This window comes from Desmodus rotundus, chromosome 10 (genome assembly GCF_022682495.2).
Source record: "Desmodus rotundus isolate HL8 chromosome 10, HLdesRot8A.1, whole genome shotgun sequence".
Taxonomy (NCBI): Eukaryota; Metazoa; Chordata; class Mammalia; order Chiroptera; family Phyllostomidae; genus Desmodus; species Desmodus rotundus.
The window spans coordinates 58,108,705-58,130,963 of NC_071396.1; the positions used below are offsets into that span (position 1 = coordinate 58,108,705).

The window sequence follows — 22,259 nt, forward strand, 5'->3', positions numbered from 1 at the left end:
CACCCATTGTGGCACCTGTCCCCTTGAGTGTGTTTATCATCATCATCGCCCCCAGCAGGGAGTCCCTACCTGTTTAAGTACTAGGGGGGAACAAAGCCAGAAAAACTGCCACAACATTACATAACATAATTCTGCGCATGTGAGCCCACTTCATGTTATGGGAAGTTTATCAGACCCAGTCTCAAGGCTATGAGAACACTGGTTATCAGGCCTCTCCAAGGCTATGCGAACACTGCTTCCCTTAGCTACCCAGACACCTGGGTGAGGAAGCCAGACTGCCTCCACTTACCCTACAGGGTCTGTACACCTCAGGTTCCTGCCAAGTTGACACTGGGAACCTGTGGGGTGGGGAGGGGGGTGAGGCTTTTGCACCTGCCTTAGAAAGCAGGACTGACTGACTGTTAAGTCTTCTCTTGCACAGGGGGGACAAGACATTCTGTCTATGATGGGCCAGTTAATGAAGCCAAAGAAGACAGAAATCACAGGTAAGAGAAACAGCAAGGTTGGCGAGCCAGAAGCAGAGCTGGAGGGCCCTGGATTCTGGTATCCGTCCTCTGTGAGGCTCTCCTGTGAATGACTCCTCCCTAAAACTGAGAAAGTGCCTCAGGACAGGTTCTTTCTTCCTTTTTTTCAGAGCCTGACTCTGTGCTAATACTCCATGTCTGGTTTAAACAGCCAAAAGCACACCCCGTGCGCTCTGGCCCTATGTATTAGCACATCCTCTTGACTGAATTTAATATCCTTGTACTCATCTTTGGAGATTGAAGCCATCACAGTCTCTGGTCCCCTTGAGATCCCAGAAATGTGGATTGTGTTTGCCCAGCTCTGCAGGATAGCTCCTGTCAGAGCACACCCGGGCACAGTGAGCTTTGCTGCCTGGTACTGGATTCCTCTCCCCTGCCAGGAGTTTCCATTCTACCCTGTTCAGCTTCCTGGCACTTCCTACTTTGGCAGGAATGTTGCTGTTCCCTTGTGGACCTTTAGTTTACCCTGCTTTTCTTCCTGATAAGTTCCTCTTCTTTCCTATTTACCACATAGCTTTATCACCTTAAAATGTTAAAGAGTTGTAGGGGTGTCCAACCTTTTGGTGTCTCTGGGCCACACATTAAATACAGAAACACTAATGAAAACTGATGAGCAAAAAAAAAAAAAAAAGGTTTTGAGTAAATTTACAATTTTGTGTTGGGAACATTCATAGCCATCCTAGGCCACATGTGGCCTGTGAGCTGCAGGTTGGACACCCCTGCAAAAGCATGTGGATTTTTTTTTTTTTTAAGTTTTAGCCAGTGGAGTGATCTGAGGTCTTCTTATTATAGTTAACAAGAATAGTTTGTGTATTTTACCATGATTTTGACCATGCATCCTCTTTTGACCATCCCTTCCTCATGGCTTTGGTGGGAGATGCTGTATCCAATCTTCATGTTCTGTGTTTGTGAGTAGCTCCCTCCTGATAGCATAGGAGCTGGCTGGGAAAATGAGAACTGTGACCTTAGATGGGGTCTTTAACTTTTATTTTTTAAGATTTTATTTGTTTGTTTGTTTTTAGAGGGGAGGGAGGGAGAAAGAGGAAGAGAAACAGACTGGTTGCTTCTTCCATGTCCCCAACTGGGAACCTGGCCTGCCACCCAGGCATGTGTCCTAACCAGGAATTGAACCTGGGACCTTTCGGTTTGTAGGCCTGTGCTCGATCCACTGAACCACACCACCCAGGGTGGGTTTTTTAACTTTTGAGAGACTTACCTTCTTAGAACTCTTGAGATTGGACCTTTTCCCAGAACCTTTCATTCCTCACAGGTTTTTTTCCAGATAGGATTCTATACATGCCTTTTATTCATTCCTTTGTCCAAGCACTCGACAGAAAGTTAATTAACCTAAGCTTTGTGATATAGGGCCAAAGATAGGGTCATTTACCAGTGCAGAACAAATTTGTGTATGGAAATTCATTTAATCCAGAGGTCCCAAACTCTGTCTCTGGGATCAGGCAGGGAGCTAAGTTTGGGTGGGTGTGAGTAATAATGCCTGGCAGGGAGTGTGACTTAAAAAAGACATCTTCAGGGGAAGCTGCCAGTTTTGTGATGTCTGGTGTGATCATTCCTACTTTCAGATGATGAAACTGAAGTCTGGAGTAGGGACATACCAACAATTTACCTGAGGTCACATAGCTAGCAGTAAAACCAGGCTCCAAACTTGGGTTTGGGTTGATTCAGATGGGGAGAGAAGAGAAAAGGTGACAGTTTTCCCATCTAGTACTGACCTTGCATGTCTACTCTTGCTGTCTCCTAGACAAACTTCGAGGGGAGATCAACAAGGTGGTGAATAAGTATATTGATCAAGGTATTGCTGAGCTGGTTCCAGGTGTGTTATTTGTTGATGAGGTCCACATGCTGGACATTGAGTGCTTCACCTACCTTCACCGGGCCCTGGAATCTTCTATTGCCCCCATCGTCATCTTTGCATCTAACCGAGGCAACTGTGTCATCAGGTAGGGTGGCTCTCTGCCAGCCATGAGGATTTTCCACTTTCCATCTGGGTTCATTTGTTCTCTGGGATCACTTTAAACCCATTATTATGCATGAATTAGGATGGGAAAGAAGGGAAGTCATATTCATTTTGAGAGAAACATGGCAAAGTGGCTTACTTTCAAAGGTAGTTCATTTGTCAGCCTTAATCCATCATGGTCACCAAAGGCAACTGCCATCCTGTTACTGAATATGAGGGCCTCCCACAGTATTACAGTGTGGTATGATTTAGTCATTCACTTGGAGTGGGCAAAGATTAAGATCGGATAGCTGGTCTTGATGACGTTATATATGTTAACATCTCTGATTATACTAGCTCTGGGAGGTAAATATTTTTGGTTTCATTTTTCAGATGAGGAAACAGAATGGCAGCATAACTTACCCCTAGTCATAAAGGTAGAATGAGAATCCAGGTCTTTCTGATAGTGAAACCAGTAACAAAACCAGAAATTTGTTTATTCCTTAGAGCCACATGGTGCCTTCACTTACCCCCTACTCCCTTAGGTCTGCCTTTGGAAAGGGAGGTGTTCACACCTGGAAGTCAAATGCTATATGATGCTTACCCCGCCAAGATGGGCTCAGGGCTGGGACAGAGGACTTGGCTGAGGTTCTTTTTTCTCCTGAGTATTCTGTAGGCCTGTGAGCCCCAGAGAATACACCATCTCCCCAGCTTGCAAGCCTGAGCGTCAGCATCCCATACTTGGTACTTTTTTTGCTTGTTGGCTTTTTGTGTTCCTGTTTGAAAATTGGGGCCACATCCCAGCATTGCTAGTGGAATGAAGAGGAATGGTGAGAAGCCCTTTTAAGTCTGCAACAGAGTAGCGAGGGCAATAGAGCCCTGGAGGCTGCGTGCTCCTGGCAGCAAGGGTGCTAAGAATCCAGAAGGAGACCCCAGGGCCCATGAGTGTCAACACAGAGCTGAAGCCACACTGAGCTAGGAATTCAGATTTCTGACCCACCTACACTTGCCTCTTGAATGACAGTGAGTAATATACAGTTTAACTGACTCCATGAAGTAGCTTTGTCTCCATTGAGGTTATGTTATCAAACCCAACCAGCTGGGAGTGTGGGGGTTCCTACTGCTCGCCACCTACCAGGCAGATCTCTAAAGACTGATGGAGTTCAGTGGAAAAGAAAGGAATCTTATATTTAACAGTAGATTTCTGCCCAAAATATCTGGGTAACAAAAGTAAGGGGAAAAGAAAAGTCAGAGTATGACATCAAAAATAGCTACTTAAATATTTATCATTACTACTACATAGGTTCAAGAACTGAAAATAATACAAGAACAAAAATCTGTTCACAGTGCTGACTTATCACAAAGGTCTTTGGAAATAACGGCAAGTTTCTGCTTCAAAGCCCGTTCCCTCTAAGACACCCAAAGAAAAATCACCCTGTCACCCTCTGCCAGATCAGTTCAAGGTTGCACCAGGAACCTCTTCTCCTGCCCAAAAGTATCATAAACGTAGGTGGCTTAGCTGGTTTCCAGTTGCTGTCCAGCTTCAGGCATCTTATGTTGGAGTCTGTGTCCCCAGGCCTCCATTTACAGGCCTGCACTGGCCACTGTTGGCAGGCCCATAGGCGACTATTGACAAGCCTCCCCACCCCAACCTCCTTCCCCTGGGGGGAGGGGAAAAAACTAACTGACTTTTTGCTTTCTGGCACATTCCATTTCAAAAGTCCTTTCTCAGAATCCCATGTGTGTTGAAAGCCAGTGGGAGCGTCTAGCTTTCCAACCAATGAGGGCCAGTGTTGGCCATATTTGCCTTTTCCCCTCTTCTAGCCGCCAAGTTTAGCAATGGGGCAAAGTCTTCAGTCACAGGTGTGCAGCTCAAACCCTCCCCGTTTCTTGGGGGGTATGTCCATCGTAGTTGTAGTTATCTAGAAGCTGTGCTGTTGGTGCTGGGGACCGAACTCCTTAGATTTCCCCTCAGTTAACTAGGAATTAGGACTTGTATTCATGATTCAAGTTTATGTAACAGAATCTTCTAGTCACTCCTTGAGTCTTTGTAATGCTGTGTTGCTTTGATAACATTGCTACACGTTTTTTCTTTAATATTTGAGAGAAGGCAGCTTGTACCAGGTCCAGGACAGCCTTTGGTGCGAGGATCCTGGCTACCTAGGCAGCTTCTGGAAATCACATACATGGCTTGGTACCCAGTGACCCTGGTGTCTCTGTTGCACAGACTCCATAGGTTTGCTGTGCCTGCTTTTCTTTGGTTAGGCCTGGCTTCATTTGGGCAGCTGACAAAAGTGCTAAACCTGGACAGATGGCACCCCTGCTGCAGAGCTCTGCTAACAGGTTCCCTTCCCTCACAGTAGATAACTGAGCCCAGCAGATGCCAGTAGAGCAGGATGGCAGGAGCAAGATTTCTTAGGCCTCTGAGTACTTTCTTTAGTCCCATTCCTTCCAGGAAAAAGGTACATAGGAAGGTGGCTTTAATCTCAGAATTGCCCAAAGGGGGCAGAGCTCTGGTCAGTCTGAAATTTGGGAGACATGACCCCAGCCTCTTTCTGACTGACTTGATCAGGGCTTCTTGAGGCTGTGGCTGCTCACGGCTGTCAGACTGCAGTCACCCAAATGGAGGTAAGGTGTTCAGAATGTGGATCTTGTGTAGGCCCAATAAAGTAACCAAAATTGGGGTATGTGCTGTTCAAGAGGATTTTGGTTCCAGGACCTAGAGGGAAATTTGTTGAGTAGTGATAATTATGTCAAAATAACAATGATAAAAATAATAGCCAACATGTATTAAGGAGCTCTCTCTGTACCAGGCACACTGCTGCTCTCACCTCAACTTAGTGAGGGAGGGACAGCTGTTCTCATTGTTCAAATGACACTGAGGCTGCACCAGGAGGGGACACTTGGCCAAGGTCACACAGCTCAGAAGCAAGACTGGGATTTGACCAGAGCATTGAACTTCACAGCTCATTCTGTGTATAAGATTTGGCTTAAATGTGAAATGATGGAATTTCTGGAACATATGTCTACTTTTGGCCACATCTGACTTGCTGCCCATCAAACTCTACCCCTATACATAGGAGCTGTTGAGCTTCCTTCTTCACTTCAGACCCATATCTGATTTCCAGAGCTTGAAAGGAAAGGGAGGAGGAAGGAAACTCGCAGCCATTGAGGGCTTCCTCTGTGCCAGACACTGTCCAAAGTACTCTACATGGGTCATCTCATATAATCTCAAGGCACCCTGACTACCTTCTGGGCAGGTGATGTTATTTCCGGATTTCACACGTGAGGTGACCAGTGTGGGGTCTCAAGCTTGAGGGTCACCTGACTCCAAAGTTCATGTAATTCCCGCTGTCCTATACTGCTTTCTGGAGTTGCCTAGTCAGTGAAAGGGGATTGAGCTTTGATTTGATAGTGGTTGTGCAGAGAGCCACTGTGACTAATGGTGCTCCATGCCTCTGAAAGTGCAGATAGCCCCTAAGTCCTCTAGATCACCTGTCCTTGTGCATTGGGGGATGAGGGAACCATTACTGGAGGAGCACATCGCCCTATGCTTCTTCCATGGGTGCTTTACTCTCCAGTGGAAATTGATAATGTTCATGGCTATAATAGGACGTGAAGCTGCCCTGGCTCTGTCTACCCTTGTTACCTTGAGAAGTCCTTTCCATTTCACACTGCAGGACCCTCAGATGTTAAAGGAGAGCCTGGCTCTGATCTCAACTCTGAAAACTTTGGAAGGTCTTTTTCTGTGGAGAATAACTCCCTGAAATTAAGGAGTCTTTGCAGGAGTTTTTCTCCATAAGTCACTGTTGCACTAAAGCATGGAGACTTAAGAAACAATGTGGTCTCAATTCACTGTAACCCTGTGGCAGAACACCCCAAGTGGCACTTTTTCAAAAAAAAAAATTAGCTTTATAGAGATAAAATTCACACCTAATACAATTTACCCAGCTAAATTTCAGGGGTTTTTAACATATTCACAAAGTTGTGTAATCATCTCCACAGTCTATGTTAGAACATTTTCATCACCCCTAAAACAAATCCTATACCTATCAACAGCTACCCTGCCGTCTGCACATATACCCCCCCCCACCTATTTTTTTCCATAGCCCCTCTCTACAGCCCGTAGTAACCATTCACCTACTTTCTACCTTTATGCATTTAATGCCTTTCCTGGACATTTCATACAAATGGCACCATACGATCTATGGTTGGTTTTGTTTTTTTTTTTTTTGTTTTTTTTTTGGTCTGCCTTCTTTCACTTAATGTAATGTCAGCGTTCACCCGTGTTATAGCACACATCAGTACTTGTTTTTAAGGCTAAATAGTATATCAAAGTATGGAATATTTAATAGCAAGTTTTTCCACTCATCATTTGATGGACATTGAGATACCTAAGGAGTAGAATTGCTGGGTCAAATGGTAGCTCTGCTTCACCTTTCAGGATTCTGCCAGACATTTTTTCCACAATGGCTACACCACTCTTACCAGCAGTGTGTGAGGATTCCAATTTCTCCATATCCTCAACAACTCTTGGTATTGTCTGTCTTTTTGATTCTAGCCATCCCTAATGGGTAAGAAGTGCTATCTCATTGTGCTGTTGACTTGCATTTTCCTGATGGCTAATGATGCTGAGCATCCTTTCATGTGCCTATTTGGTCATTTGTGTATCTTCTTAGAAGAATTATCTGTTTATAATACTTTGCCCATTTTCTACAGGTTATTTGTCTTTTTATTGTTGAGTTGTAAAAATTCTTTATGTATTCTGGATACTAGACCCCTATAGATGGATTATTTGCAAATATTTTTCTCATTCTGTGGGTTGTCTTTTTGGTGTCTTGATTGTGTCTTTTGACACACAAGTTTTAAATTTTGATGAAGTCCAATTTATCTGTTTTTCTCGTTTGCCTGTGTTTTTTTGTTTCATATCTAAGAAAAACAATTTACTCTGGCTGGTATGGCTCAGTGGATTGTACGCTCTCCTTCAGGGGTTGCAGGTTTGATTCCTGGTCAAGGCACATACCTGGGTTGCGGGTAAGGTCCCCATTTGCATTGGTGTGCGAGAGGCAACTGATCAATGTATCTCTAGCACATGGATGTTTCTCTCCCTCCCTTCCCCTTTCTGTAAAAGAAAATAAATGTTTTTTTTTTTTTTAAAGAAAATTCATTGCATAATCTAAGGTAACAGAATTACAGCTATGATTTCTTTTAAGAGTTTTCTAGTTGTAGCTCTGACATTTGGGTTTCTGATCACTTAGATTTAATTTTTGTGTATGGCATAAGGAATAGGTCATCCAACTTCATCCCTTTGCATGTGGATACCCAATTGTCCCAGGACCATTTGTTGAAAAGACTATTACTTTATTGAATTGTCATGGCAGCCTCATCAAAAAGTCAAATGGCTTTCTTCTTACGGCTTAGTGGACTTATGAAAGTTATCCTTCATGTTACCCAATGAAGTGTTCTTTACTGTACCTCCTGTCCTCATAGAAGCTTTAAGCTTTGTGTTATGTGTCACTATAGTTACAAGATTATATAAAGAAGCAGTCAGGCAGTGATTCTGAGCCAGGGAAATTTTTACTTGTCATGTCTGGAGGTACTACCGGCATTTTGTGGGTGAAGGCCAGGGATGCTGCTGAATACCCTACATGCACAGGATAGTCCTCTACAGAAAAATTATGTGGTTCAAAATGTTAATATGCCACAGTGGAGGAATCCTATGTTAAAATTTTTGCACATGTGTAGGTCTATCTATAGGATAAATTTCTAGATTCCAGTTACTGTGTTCCTACAGATACATTGTATGTACCATATTGGAATCCTAGAAGAATCGCATGTATGGTCTCAAAACTGTACATCTGGAAGAGGCACGCCATTAACATAGTTCGAAGAGTTGTCAAATGCCGTATCGATGAAATCAGTATTAGGCTGAAGCCAAAGTCAGAAATAAACTTTCAGGTGCAAGAATAAATCCGCAGTTTTGGCCAAAATACAATTATTGCAGCTTATTGTTAGTAGTTTTACAATGTAATATGCTTTTATGGCTGCCTTGTCAAACATTGACTGCTCCACATTGAGAGTTCCTCCTAGAGTCACTTCCCTGTGCAGGAGTACTGGTAAATAGGGGCCTTTTGTGTCTAGCAGAACAGAATTCCAAAAACCATTTTTCACTAATATGTTTTCTGAAAGAAACTGCTTCTAAGATTCATAGCTTGGACAAGTTTAAAAAATGTTTTGTCTTTAATTCCAGAAAAATGTGTAGTAGTCTTTAAGCAGGTCTTTGGTTTAAATTTTTAATTTTAGGGACTCAAAACTATAAGTTTTCTTAGTGCATGCTTGTAAATTCTGTTATTTTGAAGGCTGATTAGGGAGTACTTAATTTTTCTCTGACCATTTCTTCTTTAGAATTATACTTGTTATTATGTCAGAATTGAAGGTGATTTATCATGAGTGCTACAGAATTTGGGATATTTTAACAGGGTAAACGTGAGATCTTTTAAAAATTTTTCAAGAATTCTCAAGAGAGCCCTGATGAGTGTGGCTCAGTTGACTGGGCATTGTCCCATGAGGCGAAGGGTCACAGGTTTGATTTCTGGTCAGGGCACGTGCCTGGGTTTCAGGTTGGGTCCCCAGTTGGGGTGCATGCAAGAGGCAACCATTGATCAATGTTTCTCCCTCACATTGATGCTTCTCTCCCTCTTTTTATCCCTCCCTTCCACTTTCTCTAAAAATATATAAATAAAATCTTTAAAAAAAATTTTTTTTCAAGAGAATTCTGAAGTGGGACTTAAGAAATCTTAAACTCGCCCTGGCTGGTGTGGCTTAGTGGATTGAGCGCTGGCCTGTGAACCAAAGGACCGCTGGTTTGATTCCCTAAGCACATGCCTGGGTTGCAGGCTGGGTCCCCAGTTAGGGGCATGTGAGAGGCAACCACACATTGATATTTCTCTCCCTCCCTTTCTCTAAAAATAAATAAATAAATAAATAAAATCTTTAAAAGAGAGAGAGAGAAATCTTAAACGTATGGCCTAGATATAATTCAATAACTGAAATTTAATGTAGTTATTAAAAGTTATTTTGTGTAATGTGAAGATTGCAGGCAAACCAAATACCAATATTTAAATCATGATAGAATTTTATTTTTTTAATAAATATTTTCTTTTAAAGATATTATTTATTTTATTTTTTAGAGAGGGGAAGGGAGAGAGAAAGAGAGGGAGAGAAACATCAATGTGTGGTTGCCTCTCTCACGCCCCTCACTGGGGACCTGGCCTGCAACCCAGGCATATGCCCTGACTGAGAATTGAACCAGCAACCCTCTGATTCACAGGGTGGCACTCAACCACTGAGCTGCACCAGATAGGGCATGATAGAATTTAATTTTTACAATTCTTCCTTGTTACTATTTTTGGAATTACTTGTTTGTAAAAGTGACTTACTTTCTCTAAAGTTGTATTAATGCTTTTAATTTCTATTGTATTTCTCCATTTATTTTGAAAGGTCTTAACTTTTTTTTATTTTTTTAATTTTTTTAACTTTTTATTTTTAATAGTTCATTAATATAGCATTTTATTCTTTTTTGAATTGTTTTTATTGTTGTAAAATGTATGTAACACGGAATTTGCCATTTAGCTGTACAATTCAGGAGTATTAATTACATTCACAGTGTTTATAACCATCACCACCATCCACCTCCAAAGCTTTTCTGTCACCCCAAAGAGAAACTCTACCTTTAAGCAGTAAGCCTCATTTTCCCCTTCTCCCTCTACCTGGTATCCTCTCTTCTATTCTGTCTTTACCAATTTGCCTCTTCTAGATATTTCCTATAAATAGAATCATACAATATCTGCTGTTTTATAACTGGCTTCTTTCTTTAAAAAAAAAAAAAGATTTTATTTATTTATTTATTTATTTATAGAGGGAGGGAGAAAAAGAGGGGACTGAATCCATAACCCAGGCATGTGCCCTGGCCAGGAATCAAACTTTTGCTTTATTGGATGACACCCAACTTACTGAGCCACACCCACCAGTAAGGGCTACAACTGGCTTCTTTCACTTAGCATAAGATTTTCAAGATTCATCCTGTTGTACCCTATATCAGAACATTTTATTCTCGCAATAATAAATATACATTTACACTTCAACTGACGGGATACAATTTCAACAGAATGCTTTTTTTAAAAACACTTTTTTTTTTTTAAGATTTTATTTTATTTATTTTTAGAGGAGAAGGGAGGGAGAAAGAGGGAGAGAAACATCAATGTGTGCTTCTCATGCGTCCCCCAGTGGGGGCCAGCTCGCAACCCAGGTACGTGCCCTGACTGGGAATTGTACTGGCGACCTTCTGGCTCACAGGCCGGCACTCAATCCACTGAGCCATACCAGCCAGGGCCAGAATGGTTTTTTTAACTGAAGTTTTATTTCTGCAATGTTTACTTAGATTGGAAGCCAAATATTTTGATAGCAACAATTAAATCCAAATGTCCTGTCCTTGTTCTTTGTTATAGTGATAACTTATGACCACAGACTCTTAATCTGGCACCAGAAATGGTGCTGAGGTAGACCTTCTGCTGCTGTGACTCTCAAAGGCTGAGGCTTCCAGATGCTGTGGTTGAAGCCTGGTCCTGGGGGCTGCCAGGTCTGTGTAACACACATCCTGCCAGGCAGGCAGCTGGTACCTCAGGGCCTGGTGGGTTTAACAGAGCTCCTCTCCTGGGCTGTTCTTCCTGTGGCTTGGCTAAGAATCCAAGAGGAACATAGGAAAAGACATAATTGGACAGTTTTCCAAAAGAAATAAAATAACTAGTGCACATAAGGGAAAGCATTCAAATGAGTCAAGGAAATGCAAATTCAAACAAGGTGTTACCCATCCATTTTCTAAACAATGTAAGCAACAAAATATTTGAAAATTAGAATATCTAGTGCTGGCTATAAGACAGTGAGATCAGATCACTTGCATAGCTATGTAAATTAGGATATTCAGTCATCCATTTGAATAGATAGTCAGGATTGTGTCAGGTACTACTAGAGTTGCTGAGGAAATGTTCATGGCTATATGCATAAAATTGTTTATTAAAGCATCATTAATAAAAATAGCAACAATTAGAAACTAAATGCCTGACAATTTGGGTTTTATAAAATACCTGATGAGTTAAGACTAAAGAAACATAGACAAAAACAAAGAAAAAAATCTACATGCTTAATTTAGTTTACAAAAATGTTTATATGAAAATTTGGCAAATAGGATTTTTTGTGGCCTTTTCCCCCCCTTTCCCAAATTTTCTATGGTACTGATATTTGCTAAAATAATGAAGTTGTTTTTGATGACACCTGAATGGTAGTCTGTTTACCCTGCTTCTGACTCTCAGGAAGTGCACCAACTGTTGTGTCATTGTGAGTTCCTCAGTCATGTTTTCAATGTCCAGACTCTGGTCTCAAATTGCCCAGGGTGATATGGTCATTCTGGGTCTTACAGGGGCACTGAGGATATCACCTCTCCTCATGGTATCCCTCTTGACCTTCTGGACCGAGTGATGATCATCCGGACCATGTTGTATACTCCACAGGAAATGAAACAGGTGAGCGTGCCTTCTTTCCCCCTTCCTCTCTGTTCTCCCCTTATTTGCTGCCCGTGTTCCTTGATACCGAGTAAGAAGGACTGGCTCCCACCACTGTCCCATCACTCTGCTGCATCCTTTGACAAGTCACAATTCTCTGAGCCTCAGTCTCCCCATCTGAGAGATGGATGGGCCAACTAGACACTGCCTAAAGTGTCACAAACCCACAGTTGCCTACATCCCTCCTGATAAACTTTAGGAGAGGGATGGTGAAAAATATTGACTTGATGACAGCCATTAGGGAGGTCACTGGCTCTAGGAAAAGGGCATGAAATATGAGTTAGCAATAGCCTCTTGGTGCCTAGGCCAGACCCTCTCCAAGGTTCCTTTTGCTCAGTGGGCAAAACCAGGTACTCTGTCCCACCAGAACCCACAACAGGCCTTTTAGCGGGTTGCAGAAGCTAGAGGGGGTAAGCACTCTCAAGTCCTAGCAGAGCTGTATACAGCATGACTAACAGGTTTCTCAGGGACTTTGGAGGCTTTGCCTGGGGCTGCTGCCTTGGTCGTAGAGATGATAGTAAACAGGGTCATACATTTTAGAGAAGCACCTGGAATGGAGGTCATAAAACTAACCTTACAATGAGAGGTGTACATGGAAGCATCTAGCTCAGTCCCTACACAGTGCATGCCAGAATTCCATGTGAGCTGAATTTGGGGGTTGGGGTGACAGGGGTGTATCAGATTGGGCCTTATCCCAGGGGGTGCAGTCCCAGTTCTTGCAGGGGTTGCCTCTTGCTTGATCTGGAGCTGGAACACCAGTTTTGTGCTAAACAATGCCTAGGCACTGCACACCTAGAATTTCTAGTTCCCTAATTTGTACTAGGGTACTTTAGTAGTCGTTATGGTCATAATCTCTTTTCTTTTTGATGGCTGAGTTGCAGAGTGGCAAGTCTAGGATGCAAAGCCAAACAGTTCTCTGCAGAGCCCAGGACATCTGCTCAACAGTGAAGTGTGCTCTAGGGGTTGCTGACCCACTGGAGCAGTACAGGCTATGTTCTTTTCCCTGCTCTGTCCACCCATGCTTCAGATGGTCTCACTTCCAGGGTGTAGGTCTCTCACTTTGAAGTCCATGTATCTATATCCCCAAGCTAAGGCTGGGGATATAGAGTGTACCAGGGCTGCACTGACATCTTAATAGGCTCTGCCTGGACCCTCTCCCCTCATCAGAGCACAGACACTGTTTGTTGGACATTGTGCTAAATTTATGGACATGGGTAGCCAGCATGATTCCATTTTATCTCCAGTAACCATGAGACAGGGAGAACTGTTATCGTTGTGACTCTCAGAGATGAGGACACGGAGACTTAGGCTAACTAAATGCCCAAGTTCATAAAACTTGTCAGTGGCAAGTATGTGACAGGACTAACAGGAATCCAGGCTGTCTGATCCTGAAGCTGTGTTCCTAAGCGTTATGCCACCAGCCTCCCACCTGCTAGAAATAACAAGTGGGGGTGGATTAGCTCTGGCAATTTGTTGGCAAGGCCTTTCCTTTTGGAGTTCTGAAGGCCTCTCCTGGGCACTTCTTGGCTGTCCCCTTGCTCATGTGTAGCCTGTCTGCCTGGCCCTGCCAACATTTCTTGTTGACCAGTACCCAGGAGTGCTGGGGTGAGCATGGAGCTGGAGGTCTCCCTTCATAACCAGCATTGACAGAATATTGAAACAATTGTAGTTCGTGGCAGCAACTGTGCATTATTAGGAGATAATATCCATGTCTGGGGGCCTTATCACCAGCTAATGGTCTCTTGCTCTTGGGTGAATGCTAGGTTGAAGTCAAGGCATTCACTGAATAGAAGTGGAAACAAAAGCAAAGGACAAATTGGTCTCTTTCCCATCCTTACCTTTGGGACTAGAGCCTGCTAGGAAAGGCAATTCTACACACTCAGATCACTTCTTGGCTAAGTGACTCGAACAATTTCATGCATCTGTATTAGCCTTCCTGATTCACTGCAAGATCTGTTCCCTTCTCTCAAGGTTGTCATGAGGACTAAGTGAGATAGTGACAGTAAATGGATAGGGCCAGCCATCTCTTCCTACTGCAGTTAAGTTATTATTGATATTAACAGCTTGCAGGTGATTCATAGACATCTGCTGGGATCCTCACAATAGCTTTCAATAACCAGGGTTTGTGACTTGGGAAAAACAAGGGCCCCATGGTCACAGAGAATAAGCTGCAGAGCTAGGACTGTTGTCAGAGCCAGTTCACATGTTTACTCCATTTGACCCTGGAACACGTGGTATGTTCTCCACTGGAATGTTCTGCAACTGTGCCTTCCAGAGCAGTGACTACAGGCCAGTTCCTGGGCTGGTTCCATATGCTTAGCCAGGCTTCCTCTTGGGTTAGCAGAGGACAGACTGCCATTATGCACACTGCTTTTTTCTGGTGGGTTCAAGAGATAACCTCAGCAGTTTTACTGGAGCCTGGAGTAGGTCTTTCAAAAACAAAGTAAATGTAACATGTATTCTGCCATCAGTGCCGATACCCTCATAAATTGTCCCTGCAGATTAAAGACCTAATTTATGAACTGTCCATTTCCAAAGAGTCTGAAACAGGAGCTCTTGGGATTGCTCTGGCCTGCTTTAGAGAGAGCAAGAACAAAGTGTCCCTGACATTTCTGAAGCCCAACTTCCAACTCACTGTAGCTCGCTAAAGATGAAATGCTCAGGGCTGAAGTTTTTCCCTTAACCAGGCTTGAGGATTAAATATTTGCATCTCCATAAAGTTTCTGAAGGTCCTAGGGGACATTTTTTTTGACAGGACCTGGAAGTTTCCTTTGTCCCCAGCTAGCAGTGAGAATCCCTTTTTATATTGGGCAAAAACCTGTCCGGCTCTAACTGTTGTGGTTGGTGGGTAGTCCTGTGGAGGGAGCTGGGAGCAGGGATCTCCCTTCCTGTTCCATTTCTGCCTTCCTCATGTCTACTCAGGACCTTCTGTGCTCAGCTGCATTTATGGTGGTTTGGGATCCCAAATGGTGGAACCCCTCATGCACAAGCTAAGATACTTTTAACAGAGGCCATACCTTAGCAGCACTGGCTAAACAGGTATGTTTTATGTGGCTGGTGCAATGTGAAATATTTCAACAAATTGACATTTAGAAATCAGGACATTTCATATAAAAATCTGAGTTCTGAGTTTTTTGACAGAATAAAAGACTTTCTTGTTAGCATCTGGCCACTGCCCCCAGTGCATGCTGGTCCAGCCACCTCAGCACTGGCCCTGATCCCAAGCCTAACTTTATTATTTTTTTTTTTGATATATTTATTGATTATGCTATTACAGTTGTCCCATTTCCTGCCCCCCCCACTCCACTCCATCCTACCCACCACTCCCTCCCACATTCCCCCCCTATAGTTCATGTCCATGGATCATACTTATAAGTTCTTTGGCTTCTACATTTCCTACACTATTCTTACCCTCCCCCTGTCTATTTTCCACCTATCATTTATGCTATTTATTCTCTGTACCTTTCCCCCCCTCTCCCCCTCCCAATCCCCTATTGATGACCCTCCATGTGATCTCCATCTCTATGGTTCTGTTCCTGTTCTACTTGTTTGCTTAGTTTTCTTTTTGTTTTAGGTGTGGTTGTTAATAACTGTGAATTTGCTGTCATTCTTACTGTTCATATTTTTTATCTTCTTTTTCTTAGATAAGTCCCTTTAACATTTCATAGAGTAAGGGTTTGGTGATGATGAACTCCTTTAACTTGACCTTATCTGAGAAGCACTTTATCTGCCCTTCCATTCTAAGTGATAGCCTTGCTGGATACAGTAATCTTGGATGTAGGCCCTTGCCTTTCATGACTCGGACTACTTCTTGCCAATCCCTTCTTGCCTGTAAGGTCTCTTTGGAGAAATCAGCTGACAGTCTTATGGGAAGTCCTTTGTAGGTAACTGTCTCCTTTTCTCTTGCTGCTTCTAAGATTCTCTCCTTCTGTTTCATCTTGTGCCTATGATGTGCCTTGTTGTGTTCCTCCTTGGGTCCAGCTTCTTTGGGACTCTCTGAGCTTCCTGGACTTCCTGGAAGTCTGTTTCCTTTGCCAGACTGTGGAAGTTCTCCTTCATTATTTGTTCAAATAAGTTTTCAATTTTTTGTTCTTCTTCTCCTTCTGGCACCCCTTTAATTCGGATGTTGGAACGTTTCAAGATGTCCTGGAGGTTCCTAAGCCTCTCCTCATTTTTCTGAATTCTTGTTTCTTCATTCTTTTCTGGTTGGATGTTTCTTTCTTCCTTCTGGTCCACACCATTGATTTGAGTCCCAGTTTCCTTCGCCTCACTATTGGTTCCCTGTACATTTTCCTTTGTTTCTCTTGGCATAACCGTCATTTTTTCATCTAGTTTTAGAACAAATTCAGCCAATTCTGTGAGTGTCTTAATAACCAGTGTTTTGAACTGTGCATCTGATAGGTTGGCTATCTCTTCCTCACTTAGTTGTATTTTTTCTGGAGCTTTGAAGTGTTCTGTCATTTGGGCCTTTTTTTTTTTTTTTTGTCTTGGGGGTCTGTTACTTTAAGGGACGAAGCCTTAGGTGTTCCCTGGGGCGGGGTAACGCTGATCTTTGCGCTGTGACGCTGTACATGTGGGAGGGGCCGAGAGGGAGCAATGGCTCTTGCTCCACTCTCCACCGGATTTCAATCACTCCCTCTGCTACCCACAATCAAATTGGGCCCCTCTGGTGCTGGTTCCTGAGTGGGTGGGCTTGTGCACACTGTAGGCCCTGTGGGTCTCTCCAACGACCTCTCCCGTGAGGCTGGGAGTCGCTCCTGCTGCCACCCCAACCCCCACGGGCGTTTTCAATCAGAGGTTTGAGGCTTTATTTCCCTGCGCTGGAGCCCTGGGTTGCGCAGTCTGCTTCACTCCCCGCCGTTCCTCCGGGTTTATCTATGCACACATGTGGGGCCTCGGGGTGCTACCCTCTGCTCTGCCTGCCCTGTTCTCTGCCACTCTGAGTCCGGCCCTCTCGGTTTATATGTGCACGAATGTAGGGCCACAGGGTCTGCTAGTGGTCAGACTGCCTGCCCCGTTCGTTGTTTGTCCCACACTCCGCCAGTCTCGGTCCTGCCACGGCCACGCGAGTCCTCTCCACCCCGGCTGCCTGTCTCCGCCCCTCCTACCGGTCTGGATGAATGTTTCTTTTTTATCTACTTGGTGTCGGACTTCCTTGCCGTTCTATTTTATGTAAGTTCTGGTTGTGCGAGGAGGTGCAGTGTGTCTTCCTACGCCGCCATCTTGGTTCTCCAAGCCTAACTTTCTTACTGAGCAAGACCTTTCCCATTCATAGCAGGCTGGCCCCTTATAAAAGTCACTAGACATTAAATTTCCCTCCCTCTGCAGCACCTGAGAGCTGAAGGACCAGTTTTAAAGTGTGTATGTCCTAAACCTCTGGTCTCTGTCTTCCCCTTGTAAGGCTTTAGCTGGAGAGCTTAGTCTTTCCCACTTCCTAAGCCTCTACTCGGGTGTGTTTTTGTGACTTTAATTTAAACAAGGGCTTCTTGATATCTTGTTTATGAAACTGCCAAAGTGAAAAATTCATATATTATTTGAGGCTCAAAGTCTTTGCATTATCTCAGTTTCACAATACACAACATCATTATCCCAGCTGCCCCTTACCACTCAGTGCTGGTGTGCCTGTAGGATCTTGGTGCCACTTGTGTTACTATATCCACACTGCCAGCTTGTTTTCCATCCAACTTTACTGGGATCTGCAAACTGCAACAAATGTAGGCCTCTTCTTGATAGATTAGGTATCTTTGGGTGATGCTATGAGGGCTGGTAAATCTGTAAAAGTAACTTTTAAAAAAATTTACTTATTTTATTTATTAAGCAAATAAAGAATCTCTGTTCTTGTCTGAGTCTTATAGGTGGTGGTGTCCATACTGGAGAGGAAGGTTAGAGCCTGTGTGGGAGCCTGGGCAGATTTTGGAGAAGCCTCAGTTCTCTTGCTCTGGAAATTGAGTGACCTGGGCTGGGAGGCAGGAGCTGAGCCATCCTGGTATACACCTCTAGGGGTACCAGCTGCTTTCTAGTCAGTATGAATGTAAACACTCTGGCTTTAATGCCATTCACAGTGTAGCTGGCATCTAACAGGTACATGCATGTGCAATCCTGGGTAGGGTCAGCTTTTGCCTCACCAGCCCGGGATTGGGCCTCTGCTGCTGTATTGATGGGGACTAGAAGCACTGAACAAGATTGTTTTTAAAGCACTTTATAAATAAGACACTTGAGATTGGTCACTGTTAATCATGGTTTTTCTCCTCCAAAAGATTATTAAAATCCGTGCCCAGACAGAGGGAATCAACATTAGTGAGGAGGCATTGAATCACCTGGGAGAGATCGGTACCAAGACCACTTTGAGGTGAGCCAGTTGTCCCCTGGACCTGTGTCTGCCTGGAGCTGCTCCACACCCCATGGTGCCTTCTCAGCAAAGCCTGTGGGGACGTAAAGGTCTGTTAGAACCTAAAGGCAGGCCCCCTTCTCAGGTCATACATAGGACCATGTCTGCTATTAGTGGTGTGGTGGGTCTTATCCAAGGACACTGATTTAGAGTGCAGAATATTTCGATGATGGTGTTTTAAAAGCTAGATTAACAGGTTAAGTTCCCTTGTCCTGTAGTAGATGCACTCCTGTGATGGAAAGCTGGCTCTGACCCCGGGCGGGTCCCCTTGGTAGAGGAAACGGACAGAACCAGAGACCAGGGTCCAGGGCAGGGAGTTCGTTATCTGGGCCCTGCCTTGCCACCTCACCCCCTCACCCATGCAGGCTCTGTTCTTCCGGTGTGTCTTAGGTAGGAATGGCAGGTGTAGGCTAATGTGAGGAAGGATTGCAAGGCATAGACTGCTTTCCTGATAATGGCTTAAAGCTGTTGCCTATGCGGGATGTCTCTCCTCAGTGTTCTGGCTTCTTGTGAAATCATTACTTCATTCTTGTCCCTAATTCCCTCACTCCTGAAGTTGAAGTACAATTGTAAGCTGTTTTGTTTGGGTGGAGTGGTGCTTTTAAAAACTCCTGGATTTTCATGCCTTTTGTTGGGGCCTGTGCTTTCAGGCTGTATGTTCATTTCCTTGCTATGTTCAAGTTCTGATCTGGACCTTGGCATTGCCTGTGACAAAATTTGCAGTCCCTTTCAAGCAGCAGTGGAATTATCTCCTGTCGGAGAATTTTTAGACTGTGACGAAGATTTGGGGAGTAGGACTTGGCTATGTTCAGGATTTCTGACCTCTCCAATGGAGTCATGACTGCAGCTCTCTGGGAAAGGACAATTCTCATATCTTCTTGTTTGCCGTGTCCACAACATCTAGCACAGGCTCAGCATTGGGCTCAGCCCCTGGTGTCAGTGCTCCTGCTGTTCTGGGATGGGGCTCCTATCTGTGGCCACTGTTTCACTCCTGCCCTGGCCCCTATTCCCTTTAGGTACTCGGTGCAGCTGCTGACCCCGGCCAACTTGCTTGCTAAGATCAACGGGAAGGACAGCATCGAGAAAGAGCATGTTGAAGAGATAAGTGAGCTCTTTTATGATGCCAAGTCATCAGCCAAAATCCTGGCTGACCAGCAGGATAAGTATATGAAGTGAGTCTTTCTGCAAAGAGAGACTCCCTGGCATGTCTGGGCCCGGGAAGAGCCTGCAGATACAAGGTTTACCCCTGGCCTTCAGATTCTGTTCCAACTTGGGCATGGTTAGCAGCAAGTTCAGTGTGCTAAGTGTTTCTTTTTAAATTGTCATAATTTCTCCCGTGGCTCCTTTGAAGGAACCCTGCCTCACCTGGCATGTTTTCTAGTAAATCCTGATAGGATATTTTGATGGCATCTCTTTCTCTCTTTTCTTTTAATTAAAACAAACAAATAAACTTTGTATTTTAGAACAGTTTTAGATGTTGCGAAGATTGTACAGGGCATTCCCACATACCTCACACCCGGCTTCCCTATTGTTAACATCTTACAGTAGTATGTAGTACATTTGTCTCAGCTGATGAGCCAACACTGATACATTATTATACTTTATTCATGTTTTCTGTCCCAGGATCCCATATTACATAACCAGGATTGTGGGTTATTGGGAGTAAGTCCAAATAGGTAAAGCACAAGTTTTATCACATATCAATATGACTCATCACTGTTAATGTTGACTTTGATCACCTGGCTGAGGTGTTTGTCAGGTTTCTCCACTGTGAAGTTACTCTTTTCTCCCTTCCCATACTCTCCTCTTTGGAAGAAGTCACTGACCATAGTCTACACTTAAGAGGTGGGGAGTTTTTCTCTACCTCCTTAAGGCCTGAGCATCTACATTAATTATTTGGAATTCATCTACACAGGAGATTGTCTTTTCTTGCCATTTGTTTATTCAATCATTTATCTCTGTATGGACTCAAGGGTATTTATAATATACCTTGGGTTATAATCCAATGCTACATTATTTATTTTGCTTCTCCAATGTGTCCAGCTTTGGCCATTGAGAGTTCTTTCCATTGGTTTCTGTCCCTTGACATGTCCTCATCACTGGTACTACATTTTTTGTGAGTTTAATGAATTGGGGCTTTCAGCCGTTTGAGAGGAAAGAGAAATGGCAGTGCCTGACAGATGCCGTACTGGAACATTCTCACCTGGTAGGATGAGCACCATGTCCTTTTTACCAGGCTGGCTCCTGTCTGCTAGCTCTGTGCTGCCTGAGGCAGGGCTTAGCCACAGAAGCAGTGCCTTGGTACAGGCTGGTAGGTTTGGTTCTCTGCCCTCATGGGCAGGATCTCCATACTCTTATATGTACAAAAAAGGGGACTAACCAAGACAGCCATTTTGATCCAATCATTGTTCTAATCCAAGTTAACCATGAGGTCCTTGGGGGGCAAGTACAACTGTTCTCCCATTAGTGATGACCATCTGAGCATATTCAGGAAACTGCAGGACAGGAGGGCTGAGATAATGCTGTGGGACTCCAGCCTTCTCGGAGTCCTCAGGCCCTGAGGAGGGCGCAGCTAGTCCCTGCTGCCAGAATGGACCTTCTTCCACCCTGGCACCTGAAGGAGATCCCAACATGGGGGTGGGACACTTCTTAAAGTCAGGGCTGAGTTCTGTGGCCTGTCCTGGCTACTCATATCCTGTGTCTCTGGCCTCCCAACATAAGCCACATTAGAAAAATAGAATACCTCTGATACCAGTGTAACAAGAGCTGATTGTGGGCGAGGCCTGTGTTAATGCTTCATATTTCCTTTTGCATTGTCACAGCACCCCTATGATATTGGTGCCAGTTAGGTCACTTGTCCAGCTGGTAAGGGATGGAACCAGGAAGATTTGGAATCAGAGTGCTTGGAATCTGTGCATCTATCCCCTGTGGCTATAACACCTTCCTCAATGTGCTGAGTTATTGCCAGGGGAGACTTCAAGATCTGACCTCCTTCCCAGGCAGGTGAGGCAAGCAGGGGCAGGTATGAGGAAAGTGACTTCACTAAGGTGATATCCCAGAGGAGAAGAATCAGACTCTGCCCACCTGAACCTCTTCTAGCCCCCAAACCTTTCACAGTGTTTGAGGAGCAGTAGAGAAGCAATGGTGACAGCAAACCTCTCAGTGCAGGTTGGGACAGAGTCCCTCCCAGCTGCTCAGGGAACCCTGATGTCCAGAGGAGTTCTGGTGAGGAGGGGAGTGAGTGTGGTCACAGCCCCCTGGTCCTGTTCCTCAGGAATTCTGCTCCTTGGTGTTCAGGGATATGGCCCACCTCACTTGTCTTACCTAAGTGGAAGAGATGGTTCTGGATAAGTGGGAAGGTAAAGTTATTTTAATTTTCCTATTTTTTTTTTTCCAGCAAGGCCTGTGATTATTACATTAATCTTCTAGGCGAGGTTTTTACGACCGATCCCCTCACTGACTATGAGAAGTTTCTCCATCCATTACCAAAAGGGAAACAGACCCTGTAGGGAGGAAAATATTTGTTACATCTTATCTGGCTGACACACAATCTACCAACAATTACAGCAGGCCCATTTTTTGTACTATTTCAGCTCTGGTGTGAAAAATGGTTGTAATATGAAAGTGAGGCAGGGTGGAAGTTGCTCACGGGAAATGGCTGATATTCCAAGCTCTGGGTGCATGCTCTCTAGTGCCTCCCCACAAACTGATTGAATGGGCTGGAGAAGAGAGTATTTTCATGTAAATCCCAGCTCCCTGTTCCTGTGCTAATGTCC

General features: G+C 44.1%; 1 protein-coding gene across 9 annotated transcripts in view; it reads left to right on the top strand.

The window, feature by feature from the left end:
• RUVBL1 (RuvB like AAA ATPase 1) overlaps positions 1 to 22,259 on the top strand; it is a 71,800-nt gene that overhangs the window by 31,347 nt on the left and 18,194 nt on the right. For 4 of the 9 annotated variants that reach the window (XM_053912574.2, XM_053912576.2, XM_053912575.2 and 1 more), the window contains 5 exons: positions 422 to 485; positions 2,284 to 2,482; positions 11,954 to 12,056; positions 18,353 to 18,444; positions 19,500 to 19,655. In XM_053912574.2, the coding sequence (XP_053768549.1) occupies positions 422 to 485; positions 2,284 to 2,482; positions 11,954 to 12,056; positions 18,353 to 18,444; positions 19,500 to 19,655 (614 nt within the window). Of the gene's footprint in view, positions 1 to 421; positions 486 to 2,283; positions 2,483 to 11,953; positions 12,057 to 18,352; positions 18,445 to 19,499; positions 19,954 to 21,305; positions 21,673 to 22,259 lie in introns of those variants that run through there. The other 5 variants (XM_045187771.2, XM_045187772.2, XM_045187770.3 and 2 more) reach the window with 4 other exon arrangements.